Genomic DNA, 13,552 nt, shown 5'->3' with positions numbered 1-13,552 from the left:
CGTTATCACTCAGAAGTGCTCTTCCCATTGGCTACCTGCTCCCAATCACCCAAACGCCAATTTTAGAGCACAGGAGCAGTAACCCCCTTTATCTGCAATTTCACTTTCCATAGTTTGTTACCCGAGGCAACCTTGGTCCAAACGTATTATGTGGAAAATTCCAGAAATAAACAATTCATGTTTTAAATCACAAGCCGGCTGGGCACGGTGGCTCATGCCTGTAATCTCAGCACTTTGGGAGGCCAAGGAAGATGGATCACCTGAGGTCACGAGCTCAAGATCAGCCTGGCCAACATGGTGAAACCCTGTCTCTACTAAAAATACAAAAATTAGCTGGGCATGGTGGTGGGCACCTGCATTCCCAGCTACCTCGGAGACCAAGGCAGGAGAATTGCTTGAACCCAGAGGGCGGAGGCTGCAGTGAGCCAAGGTCACACCACTGTACTCCAGCCTGGGTGATAGAGTGAGACTACATCTCAAAAAAAAAAAAAAAAATAATAATAATAATAATAATAAAATAAATTACAAGCCATGGAGTGATGAAATCTCATGATCCTCCTGCTCTGTCCTGCCCGGGGTGTGCATCATCCCTTTGTCCTGCTTGTCCACACAGGTTGTGTACAACCTGCCCCTTAGTCGCTTAGTAGCCGCCTTGGTTGTCAGATTGAAAAAACATCGTCTATAAAGGGTTGAGTACTATCTGAGGTTTCAGGCATCCACTAGGGGTGTTGGAATGTATCTCTTGCAGATAAGGGGAGACTACTGTATTATATTTCAGCTTCCATAAAACTTTACTAATTTGGATTAAGAACACAAGCCTGATTTTGTAAAAAGTATCCATAAATATTCAGAGGTATAATTTTGTTTCATCAAGTAAAAAGAGCAACTAATTCCAACTGTTGAAGTAGTAACAAGTAAAGGCTTCACCAGGCTTGCCTTGATGAAGAGTTAAGACATATTTTTAGGTCAACAGCACAAGATTATTAAATAACTTGTATGCTACAAACATGTTGCTTCCACTCATCAAAACAACCCAACAATCCTTACTATTCCAACTTGCTGAGAACCATGTCAGATGTTGCCTTCAAGAATGAAATGTTTCTCAAAACTGTTCTATCAAATGTAGTAGCTATTGGACATAAAACAGGTAATTTGTGTCAGACTTTAGTTAGTTTTCATGAAGTATTTATCTCCAACTTCAGTTTATCCCAACATTAATTTATGATAGGACAGTTATTAAAATTAGCCGTTTCTCAGACTATAGCTTTGAAATAATAAGAAATGGACAATTAATTTCACTACTTGAAATCTTGATTCAAGTGATGATCCAATAGCTTACAAATGTCTCCAATAAACTGAGCTTTGAGGCAGGACGGAAAACAGAAAAATGTAAAACCTCTCTATCCCAATCACCAATAATGGAGGCTAAGCAATTGTACCTGCAAATCCTTAACAACAGGTCTCTCCTAATGAAAAATCCTGAGATTTAAGCACTGTGACTTACAGAAGGCAGGTTGGCTTAATGAGGAAATTTACTTTTAGTAAAAAAACCAATCAGCAATATTTTATTTTGGGCACTTAGTATTTCACAGATCCTCAACACGTTTTGAGGTAGGTCAAATATTAATAGCATATTTTACAAACAAAACTCACGCAGATGTTTTGTTACTTGTCCCAAACCACAGGAGCAATTCTGTCACGATCAGGAATAACGTGGTCTCTCTGATCTTCCAGATTAATCTGTCATGTGTGAAGTTAAGGGTAATCACTTGCAAATATTCATGAAAAAAAAAACAAAAACAAAAACAGAAGACTAGATATAGAAATTCTACTTCGGGATATTTTAAACTTCTTAAATTGATCCTATAATGAGTATATACTTGCTCTCATTACAAATCTATATATAACTGATCTTTACAATTACAAATGAGCACAGGAGTGACTATGTTGCTTTTCTGCCTTTTAGGGTGAGTAGAGCAGGGAGATAATCAGCCAGCTTTCCCTGGAGCACTAGGCAGCCTTTACCTGAAGGTGCTGTGTTCGAGGCACCATTGACTATGATTTGGGATCATAGGAGAGCAGGTATACTAATGGGAACAGGATTCAGAAAAGATGCCTGGATCCAAAAAGCAGAGGCTCTCTGCAAGTCAAAGGTGAAGAGAAAAATAGTAACATCTCAAGCTTCTGATCCTGAGTATCATGGCATGGCATTACAACTGCTTGTGAGAGGACCTCCTACAAGAGCAGTACACTTGTCCCAATAAAGTCTGTTAGAGTTCTTACTAACTAGATAAGCCACAAGTAAAACTAAATTGGTATTTCACTAAAGTGGACACCTATAGAAGCAAATATCTAAACATTTTTAATATGACTAAGTTTTACCCGTCATGTAAATTCCTCTCATTGTCACAAGACCAATTCTATTAGCTTGTCATAATTCCTAAAATAATTTACCAAAATTCAGCTCATCTTGACATAGGTTCTTGAGCCAGCATTCTGTACTGTTTCATCATAAAGTTCCTTTTATTTAAACAATTGTATAATATTAGTAATAATAAAGGATTAAGAATAGTTAACTTGAGCCTAGGAGTAAGGTTGCAGTAAGCCATGATTGCACTACTGTACTAGAGCTCAGGTGACAGAGCAAGACCCTAATCTCAAAAAAAAAAAAAAAAAAAAAAGAGAGAGAGTTTAACAACTGAGAAATTAGAAGGAAAACATCATTACTGTGTTATATAAAAGAGTAAGGATATGTTTCTGTATAGAACAAACAACCCAATACCATTTGAGTCGAAGAACAAAGGGGAAAACAAGCGGGTGGCAGGGGGCATGGAATGCAGAGTATTGAAGCCTTTTACTCTAGTGTCTCCAAAGTTGAGTGTGGAAGTAAAAAGTTTCTACATTTAAAAAGTTTATATAAATTATATGAATTGTAACTTTCATAAAAATCAAAATGAAAGGTTCTGCATAGGACAAAAGCTATTCCTAAGCAACACATCGTATTTGCACAAGGCCACTGAATGTCGTGGATATTAGTAACAAATGAAAAGCTTAAGTCTATGACAGATTGAACTAAGATTTCAGTTTGGTATTCTATAAGCCCGAGATTATAAACTACTCTTATGATACAAAAGCTATAATGACTTACAGACTTTTGTTTAGGAACTCTTGAGCTTCTGGTTGGCACATTATCTACTTTTTAAATATGTGAAATAAATACAGACATTTGTGAGAGGCTGTGCAAAACTATTGTATTTACAAAAATGGCACAAAAGTGAATTCAACAGTCAACGCACATGCATACTTCATTTACATCTTCAACAACAAAAGGTATTCTGACTCTACAGAACTGAATAAGAATATTAGCTTCAACGGCAGCTGCTAAGCACTAGAGACACATAAGTTACACCAGAACGGGGAAATATTGCCCAAGTAAAATTCTACTGTTAAAGCTGAAACAGGTTTAAGGCCATTCAAGTTCAAGCAGAGACACAAATCTTGTGGAGACCTATCTAATTGTATTTGAAATATGTGACCTTTCTTCTAACTTGTAGTCTTAAACTTCTGTTTAAGGTAAATACAGAAGAAATCAATACAATAGAGATTATATTAAATAAGAGTAACATACAAAGCTGTAATTAAGATGAAGTAATGAAAGCCAAAACATTAAAATTTTAAAACTTGCTGGTTACTTGTTTGAACCAGTACTACACTTGGAGTTAGATAATCAAACACTTATTTTCAAGTAGTTTACTAATGTTGTTCTAACACATCCTCTTCACCAGTGCACTGTTAAACGAATCAAAAACTCTACACAAGTATATTCCACAATAGAAGCACACACTACTGCTACCTGCAAAGCTGTCAGTCTCAAATGACTTAGTGAATGAAAGAAAATAAAAAGTAGGTAAGTAACATATTAAGGAGAAATCATGGGAATTAGCAGATTCATGCAGTTCAGCTCTTTTAATCAGCTGGCCAGCTTGCTAGCAACAGGAGATGGTTTCCGTTGAGGAAGATCCTGTGGAGTAGGAATGTGGTCACCAGTTACACATCTAAAAAGAAGACATACAAATGGCCAACAGAAATATAAAAATGTCCAACATCATTAGTCATCAGGGAAATGACAATCAAAACCATGAGATACCATCTCACAACTGCTAGGATAGCCATTATCAAAGAGACAAGATATAACAGGTGTTGGTGAGGGTGTATAGTAAAGAAAACCCATTTGTTGATGGAAATGTAGATTGGTGCAGTCATATTGGAAAACAGTGTGGAGTTTCCTCTAGAAATTTTTTAAAAATAGAACTAATATATGACCCAGCAATCCCTCTTCTGGGTATATACTCACCACCTTGTAAACATATAGGTGCTTCCATATTCATTGAAGCATTGTTTACAATAGTCAAGATATGGAAACAAATTGTGGTGGGGAGTGTCATCAAGATGGTAAAATTGGAGATACTAGCCTTTATCCCCCACCAAAGAAAATAAATAGCTATCCACAAATGAAAATATCTCTAAGAGGACTCAAAGGCACATTAAAGAATGTGAGGCAACACAGTGGAGCAAAAACAGTAATAACAACAAAACACAATAAAAAAGGAGACAATCCACAGAAAGGAACACTGGTGAGACTGGCGTATCTGAGACTCCAGGAGATGGTTTATTTATGAGCTCCTTATTTTGTTCCATTCGTCTATGTGTTGACTTTTATGCCAGGACCATTCTGTTTGATTTCTATAGCTTTGCCATAAATTTTGAAGTCAGGAAGTATGATGCTCCAACCTTATTTTTCTTTCTTAATACTATTGTGATATTTAAAACTTTTTGTGGGTTTATACAAATTTTAGTATTTTTTTTTCTGTGGAAAATGCCATTAAAATTTCTATATAGTGTTAAATCTATTGATCATTTAGGATAGATAGAAATTTTAACAATATTAATTCTTCCACACAAAACACAGGATATCTATTTATTTACTTATTTATTGAGAGGTCTCACTCTGTCACCCACGCTGGAGTGCAGTGGTGTGATCATAGTTCATGGAACCCTCAAATTCCTGGGCTCAAGTGATCCTCCCTCCTCAGCCTCCCCAGTAGCTGGAACTACAGGCCTGTGCCACAATGCCTGACTAATATTTTAGGATTTTTTTTGTAGAGATGGGGTCTTCTTTCCATATATTAATGCCCTCTTTAATTTCTTTCATCAATTTTTATAGTTTTCAGTATACAGATCATTTACCTGAACCAGGCATGGTGATTCACACCTGTAATCCCAACAATTTGGGAGGCCACTTGGGGCCAGGAGCTTGAGACCAGTCTGGGCAACATAGCAAGACCCCATCTCTAAAAAAAATTTTTTTGTGAAAAGGTGGTACAGATCTTTTATTTCCCTTGTTAGATTTATTCTTAAGTATGTTCTGTTTTGTAGCTCTTGTAAATGGTATTGTTTTCTTGACTTCCTTTTTAGATATTTCTTTGTTAGTGAATGGAACCAGCTGATTTTTATGTTGATTTCATATCTTGTAACTTTACTGAATTTATTATTGCTAAAAAGTTTTTTTGGTGGAGTATTTACAGTTTTCTAAGAAAAGGATCATATTATATGCAAACAGAGACACTTTTACTTCTTCCTTTCTGATTTGTATGGCTTTTCTTTCTTCTCTGATTACTCTTGCTAGTACTTTCAGTACTGTGTTAAATAGAAGTGGCAAGAGGGAACATCCTTTTCTTTTACCAGACCTTAGCAGATTTCAGTTTCCCTCATTGATAATGGTATTCATTGTGGACTTGTCATAAACAGCCTTTATTATGTTGAGGAAATTTCCTGCCATCTTTATTTGTTTGGGCTGCAATAACAAAATACCTTACAATAAGAAGTTATAAACACGAAAAATGTATTGCTCGCAGTTCTGGAGGCTGACAAGTCCAAGATCAAGGCACTAGCTGATTGTCTGGTGAGAGCTTGTTCTCTGTTTCAAGATGGCATCTTCTTATTCTTACATGGTAGAAGGATGAACAAGCTGTTTTAGGCCTCTTTTACAAAGGCACTAATTCCATTTTTGAGGGAGAAACCCTCCTGACTTAATCATCTCCTAAAGCCCACATCTCTTAATACTATTGCATTGGGGTTTAGGTTTCAACTTTAGAGACACAAACATTCATACCACAGCATTTTCTATATCTATTTTCCTTGGATTTTTTTAACCATGAAAGGATATTAAACTTCATTAAATGTGCTTATTGCATCTATAGAGATGATCATGTGGTTTTAATCTTTCATTCTCTTAATGTGGTTTATTATATTGATTGTTTTGCATGTATTAAACCAATCTTGTATCCCAATGACAAATCTCACTTGGTCATGGTGTATAAACTTTTTGATGTGTTGTTGAATTTGGTTTGCTAGCAATTTATCAAAGATATTTTGCATGTATGTTAATCAGAGATATTAGCCTATAGTTTTCTTTTCTTGTGGTGTCTTTGGTTTTGGTATTAGAGTGCTGCTGGACTCATAAAGAAGTTGGAAGCATTTCCTCTATTTTTATTTTTTGGAAAGGTTTAGGAAGGATTGGTGTTATTTCTTCTTTGAATGTTTGGTAGAATTCAGTTGTGAAGCCAATTGGTCCTAGATTTTTCTTTGCTGGGAGGCATTTTATTACTACTTTAATCTCTTTGTAATTGGTATGTTCAGGCTTTCCATTTCTTCTTGGTTCAGCCTTAGTAGGTTGTATGTTTCTAGGAATTTACCCATTTCCTGTGTTATCCAATTTGTTGGTATATAATTGTTCATAATAGTCTCTTATGATCCTTTTTATTTCTGAGTGATCTGTTGTAATGACTCCTAATTCTGCTTTTGTTTCTTTACTCTTTTTTTCTTAGTATAGCTAAGAGTTTGCCAATTTTATTCTTTTCTAAAAAACAATGTTTATTTTTGGTATTTTTCTATAGTTTTTCTACTTTCCATTTGATTTGTTTCTATTCTAATCCCTATTATTTTTTCCTTTTGCCAGCTTTGGCTTAGCTGCTGCTTCTTTTTGTAATTCCTTGATGTGTACAGTTAAGTTGTTTGATATCTTTCCACTTCTTAAATTTAGGCATTTATCACTACAAACTTTCTTCGCATTACTGCTTTTATTGCATCCCATAACTTTTAGTATGTTTCTTCAGTTCAAGATGTATTTAAAAATCACTTTTTGATCCAGTAGTTTTTAAGAGTATGTTAGTTTCCATGTATTTGTGAATTGTCCCCCTTTCTTGTTACTGATTTCTAGGTCCACTTCGTTGTGGTCAGAAAAGATACTTCATATAATTTTGATCTCCTTAAACTGGTTAAAACTTGTTTTGTGGCTTAACATATGATGTATTTTGGAGAATGTTCCTTGTACACTTAAAATGAATGTGTATTCTTCTGCTGTTGGGTGAAAAGTTCTGTACAAGTCTGTTAAGCCCATTTGGCTAACAGTGTTGTTCAAGTTCACTATTTCTTGATTTTCTGCCTGGATGTTCAATTTAGTATTCAAAGTGGAGTGTTAACGTTTCTTATCATTGTTCTACTGCTGTCAATTTCTCCTTTTTTCTCTCTCAATATTAACTTTAGGTGCTGTAAAGTTTTTGGATGCATATACGTTTACAATTATTCTATCTTTCTGTTAAATTCACCCTTTTATCATTATGTAATAACCTTCTTTGTCTCTAGCGACAACTTTTGACTTAAGTTTACTTTGTCTGATATATGTATAGCCACTCCCATTTCCTTTTGATTACCATTTGCGTGGTAACATATTCCTCCTAACTGAACTTTTGTGCTCCTTGGCAAACATCTCCCTATTGCCTCCCCTGCCCCCAGCCTCTGGTAATCACCATTCTACTCTGCCTCTATGAGTTAAGCTTTTTTGCATTCCACATATAATTAAGAGCATGCAGTATTTGTCCTTCCGTACCTGGCTTCTTTCATTTAGCATAATATTCTCCAGATTCATCCATGTTGTCACAAATAAGAGGGTTATTTTCTTTCTAAAAATTAGTAGTGGCTCAATCAGTCGCTCTCTGCGTGCTAGGCGCTCGGGAGGGGGCGGCTCCTCTGGTGCCCGGCGTAAGACACGGTGGAAGCGATGGATTTGGGCAAAAACCCCAACGGGCCCAACCATTCCTCAACTCTGTTCGCGAGGGAGGAGGGCAGCTCCACGTCCTTCTACGTGTGGCCCAGGCCCGCCAAGCGGCGGCTGCACCGAGGGCGGGGTGCGGGAGCCCTCGGGCGGCTTTGCCTGCGCAGTGCGTCCTGGCGGCGTGGAAGGCTGCAGCGGCCGGGGCCGGCGGCCTATCGCTGAGCCCCGCCTAGGCGGCCCACCCGGGCACAGACGCAGGGCAGGACCCTGGCCGAGCGCGCCGCGGAGCCCGAGCCATAGTCGCTCGCGGGGCTGCCTTCACGGACGCGGGCGACGTGGCCTTTCGGGCCTACGTGAAGGAAAATGCCCGCTCGCCCCGTTCGGTCGCGGGCTGCAGGTCCCGAGCCCTGCCCCGCGGGGAGGCAGCTGAGGCCCGGCGAGAATTCGAGCACGGTGCTGGCGGCCGGCAGTGCTGGGGGACCCGGTGCATCCCCTGCGGCTGCGGGCCTCGGTCCTAAGCCCCTCATTGCCCGGGGCCGGCGGCGCCAGTCGAGCTCACGCCCACCCCGCCCGGAACTCGCTCACGCCCACCCGGAACTCATTGACCGGGGCCGGCGGCGCCAGGCGAGCCCACGCCCACCCCGCCCGGAACTCGCTCACGCCCACCCGGAACTCATTGCCCGGGGCCGGCGGCGCCAGTCGAGCTCACGCCCACCCCGCCCGGAACTCGCTCACGCCCACCCGGAACTCATTGACCGGGGCCGGCGGCGCCAGCCGAGCCCACGCCCATGCCCACCCGGAACTCGCGCTGGCCCGCGAGCACGGCGCGCAACCCCGGTTCCCGCCCGCGCCTCTCCCTCCTCACCTCCCAGCAAGCAGAGGGAACCGGCTCCGACCTCAGCCAGCCCAGAGAGGGGCTCCCACAGTGCCGTGGCGGGCTGAAGGGCTCCTCAAGCGCCGCCAGAGTGGACGCCAAGGCTGAGGAGGCACCGAGAGCGAGGGCTGCTAGCATGTTGTCACCTCTCATTATGAAATAACAACTTCTGGAAATGAAGAATAATGTGCGAAGAATAAATTACCATTGGTGGCGGGGGTGGGGGGGGGTTAGGCGGGGGGAGCGGGGTGGGGGGAAGAGAGAAACAGAAGTAGAAAAAGTTGTAGCCAGTATACCAGTGTTATCTAAGGTGTAGATTTATACCTTTTCTACTTGACCAGGTCTCTTAGGTCCTGTCTGAGTAAATATTTTTAACACTAAAGCGATTACAAATGAAAGAGTGGCCAATAAAGTGACTACTCTCCTCAGGGCTTTAAACCAGTTGGGATAATGTGGTAAGAGAAAAAGTTCAATGTGTGATGCTCTCCCCGTTACCTATTACTGTGACTGTGGCTTCACTGAGTGTTTCAGAAATAAGGCATACCATGAAAACACAACAGGAACTGTACTATTAGCTAAATTAAGGAAGTCGGGTTTGGCTGGACTGCCTTCTGGTAGAGCAAAACCCCATCTGACCACCACAAGAAGGATACGAAACTGACTCCATCTGAGTAAAAGCTAATATGGGAATATAAGCCTTTGTTATTAGCAGGACCAGTGGTGGAGCAATGAAGGGGATTAGTCCTGCCAGAGTTACCTATAATGCTGGCTTTGGACTGTCAGGCAGGTACATGATGGTGCTTGGTGGCCTGGCTGGAAATACTGCTTGCTTCTGCTTCTTTTTAAAGCTGCAGGGGGATGTGTGATAGCATTGTGTCTTGCTCATATACACTGGAAATGATGAGAAAAGCCAAGGCCTTGGAAACAAAGAGGGAAAAGTACTGCTGGAGAGACATCTTGAGAGAATGTGTATCTGTTCCTCTGCTGGCTCCTAGTGCCACTGCGAAAGAATACTTAAACATCTTAGAAGATGCTTGAGAAAACTTCAGGATGAAGTGAAACATACTGGGCCCTATTGAAAGTCTTTTTCAGGAGGATGCCAGGCAGTTCTGATAAACGTATTGTTACAACTAAGTGGAGGCATTGAATCAGAAGCATGTTTTTGTCAGCATCTCGCAGAGAGATGGAAAACTGAGCTGAAAGAACAGTCCAGGACTCCCGGAAAGGCACTTCCAACAAGTGAGTCAAGAGCCCTGATTTTGAAATACATACAACAATGTGTGATGATAATTCGCCCATGTCTGAGGAAGACAGAAACACAGCAGGAGCAGAAAGGTGAGAATGGGAAAGAGGAGGAGCGGGGAGAGACAGAGAAGGCGGGGGACTTCCGGGGGTGGGAGCTGCCATTACAATCATTCGGCAGTTAATTGAAAAATTTAACTTGGATCTACCAACAGTTACACAGGCCTTCTTAAAAACTATTGGTGAGTTGGAGGCTACTTCTTCCTTCTTAGCATCTGTTCAGAGAGCTGATAGATACCCCATTTGGTCCCGACAAGATGACATAGATCTGCAAAAAGATGAGGATACCAGAGATACATTGGTCAAAAAACTTGGTGCTTAGAATGTAGCTCGGAGGATTGTGTTTTAAAAGAAATAATTGGCAAGATAAAGAGAAAAAAAAAGTCGTAGCAGATGAAGTGATTTAAAAAAGAAATTGTGACCATTGAACTTTAGAGAGTTCTTGCATTAGAACTGGCACTTACCTTTTGACCAATGCTGCCATTGCTGTGAGAGTCCTAGATTTTGTAGCCAAGCAGAGTTGTATAGGGGGGATAAAAAGAAAGGAAATTGGATAAACTTAGAGCTCTCCTTGGCAAGGGTCAATGTGTTTATGAAAGGAAAATCTAAACCAGAGAGGAGTTGGTCCTCAGTAGTAATCCTTTGCTGGAATGAACCCTTGCTATATTAGTGACAGAGTCAAAGGAAATTTAGGAGACATAGGCCATTTTAGGCAACAGAAGTGATCTCCTTTTCTTTGGCAGAAGCTCCTTGAAATTGTGACAGATTCCATATCAAGAATCTGGAAATGTGGGAAGATTTCATTATGAGGCCTTGAACATGGATTATCTCCAAACCCAGTGAGCTCTGATTTCTAGACTGCTTTGAAAAATCCCATATTCATTTTGCTAACTTGGTATTTGGGGACACTCCTCCTTGCCTGTTCTTTTCTTTGAGCCCTTCTCAGTCACGTTTGTAGGGTGTCTTTCTTTACCTACCACTCAGTTTTGTTTAAAACACACACACAACCCTAGAGAATCTCAAGAATAATCTTACTCCATTAATAATGTGTTTTTATTTATTGAGCATAGTTTGTGCTAAGCATTGTGTTAGATTTAAAAATTAGTGCATTGACTCCACTTCGTTTTTTGTTTGTTTGTTTGTTTTTTCGTTTTTGAGATGGAGTTTTGCTCTTGTCGCCCAGGCTGGAGTGCAGTGGCATGATCTCAGTTCACTGCAACCTCCGCCTCCCAGTTTCAAGTGATCCTCCTGCCTCACCTTCCCAACTACCTGGGATTACAGGTGCACACCGCCATGCCTAGGTAATTTTTGTATTTTTAGTACAGACAGGGTTTCACCATGTTGGCCAGGCTGGTCTCAACCTACTGACCTCAGGTAATCCACCCGCCTCGGCCTCCCAAAGTGCTGGGATTACAGGCGTGAGCCACCACGCCCAGCCTGACTCTGTTTTTTGCTATTTATTGAAAATTAATACAACTTTGTATTTGAAAAAAATTGAACAGTATTCCATTGTGTATATATACCACATTTTCTTCCTCCATTCATCCACTGATGGATGCATAGGTTGACTCCATCTCTTAGTTCTTGTGAATAATTCTGCAGTGAACATGGGACAGCACATATCTCTTTAGCACATTGATTTCAATCTTTTGATGTTTACCCAGTAGGGGGATTACTAGATAATACGGCATTTCTATTTTTAGTCTTTGAGGAACTTCCATACTGTTTTAGATAATGGCTATACTAATTTACATTCCCACCATTAGTGTGCAGTATTCATAGTTTTGTCAACACTTGTTACTTTTGTCTTTTTGATGATAGCCATTCTATTAGCTATGAGGTAATATCTTCTTGTGGTTTTATTTCTTATTTCCCTGATGATTAGTGATGTTGAATATTTTTAAATGAAACTATTGGGCATTTATGTGTTTTTTGAGAAATGTCTCCTCAGGTTCTTTGCCCATTTTACAACCGTGTTATTTTTCTAACTATTGAGTTTTTAAGTTCCTTATAAATTTTGGATATTATCCTCTTATCAGATATATGGTTTGCAAATATTACTCTTACTCTACAGGTTGTCTCTTCACTTTGTTAATTGTTTACTTCACTGTGAAAAGCATTTTAGTTTAATGCTATTCCATCTGTATTTTTGCATTCATTGCCTGTGCTTTGCGGGTGATACTCAAAAAATAATTACTCAGGTCTATGTCGTGGAGCTTTTACCTTCTTTTTTTCTAGTACTTTTACAGTTTCAGGTCTTATATTTAAGTTTTTGGTCTATTTTGAGTTTAATTTTGTACATGGTGTGAGATAAGTTTTTAAATTCTTTCTTCTGCATGCAGGTATCCAGTTTTTCCAAGACCATTCACTGAGGAGACTGTTCTCTCCCCATTGTGTGTTCTATATATCTTGACTAATCGTCAATTATTTATAAATTCATGGATGTTTACTGGACTCTGTATCCTGCTTCTTTGGTTGACATGTCTGTTTTTAGGCCAGAAACATGATGTTTTGATTACTATAGCTTTGTAATATATATTTAAGTCAGGTAATGTGATGTCTCTAGCTTTGTTGGTTTTGGTCAAGATTGCTTTGGCTGTTTAGGGTGTTTTGTGGTTCCATGTAAATTTTAAGATTTTTTTTTCTAATTATGTGAAAAATATTATTAAAATTTTGATAGGGATTCTATTGAATCTGTAGATTGTTTAAGGATAGTATGGACATTTTAATATTACATCTTCCGATTCATGAACATGGAATAACTTTCTGTTTGTGTTTTTACCAATTTCTTTATCAATGTTTTGTAGTTTTCTGCATATAGATCTTTCATCTTCTTAAATAAATTTACTCCTAAGTAGTATTTTTTGTAGCTATTGTAAATGGGATTCTTTATTAATTTCCTTTTTGGATAATTTGTTAGTGTACAGGAACACTACTGATCTTTACAATACGATTTGGTTTCCTACAACTTCACTGAATTAGTTTATCAGTTATAACAGGTTTTGGTGGAGTGTTTAGGTATTTCTATATAAAATATCATGTTGTCAGCAAACAGACAATTGCATTCCTTCCTTTCCAATTAAGATGTCCTTTATTTCTTATTCTTGCCTAATTCCTCTGGCTAGAACATCTAGTACTATGTTGAAAAAAAGTGGGAAGAGTGGGTATTCTTGTTTTGTCCTTGATTATTGAGGAAAAGCTTTCAACTTTTCCCCATTGAGTATGTTGTTAGATGTGGACTTGTTATGTATGACCTTTATTGT

General features: G+C 39.4%; 1 protein-coding gene and 1 pseudogene across 3 annotated transcripts; one reads left to right on the top strand and one right to left on the bottom strand.

Annotated features, from left to right (window-relative positions):
- The first annotated feature begins 4,798 nt into the window (after nucleotides 1–4,798).
- LOC144329618 (uncharacterized) lies at nucleotides 4,799–13,149 on the top strand. 2 transcript variants are annotated; one of them, XM_077937548.1, is made up of 3 exons: nucleotides 4,799–9,174; nucleotides 9,836–10,322; nucleotides 11,033–11,120. In XM_077937548.1, exon 1 carries the CDS (start codon nucleotides 8,477–8,479, stop codon nucleotides 9,053–9,055), a length of 579 nt encoding a protein of 192 aa, XP_077793674.1. In that variant the 5' UTR covers nucleotides 4,799–8,476; the 3' UTR covers nucleotides 9,056–9,174; nucleotides 9,836–10,322; nucleotides 11,033–11,120. The 2 variants fall into 2 exon arrangements, with proteins under 2 accessions (XP_077793674.1, XP_077793673.1); XM_077937547.1 differs by having other exon boundaries at nucleotides 4,799–10,322; nucleotides 11,033–13,149.
- Nucleotides 9,306–10,160, bottom strand: LOC106999067 (transmembrane protein 69 pseudogene; annotated as a pseudogene). Its single transcript, XR_013395077.1, has one exon. The product of XR_013395077.1 is annotated as a transmembrane protein 69 pseudogene (transcript).
- Nucleotides 13,150–13,552: the final 403 nt, after the last annotated feature.

Source organism: Macaca mulatta, chromosome 6, assembly GCF_049350105.2.
Source record: "Macaca mulatta isolate MMU2019108-1 chromosome 6, T2T-MMU8v2.0, whole genome shotgun sequence".
NCBI classification, from domain to species: Eukaryota; Metazoa; Chordata; class Mammalia; order Primates; family Cercopithecidae; genus Macaca; species Macaca mulatta.
Note: the sequence above shows the minus strand (reverse complement) of the source record. Positions and strands in the feature narration are given on the sequence as shown.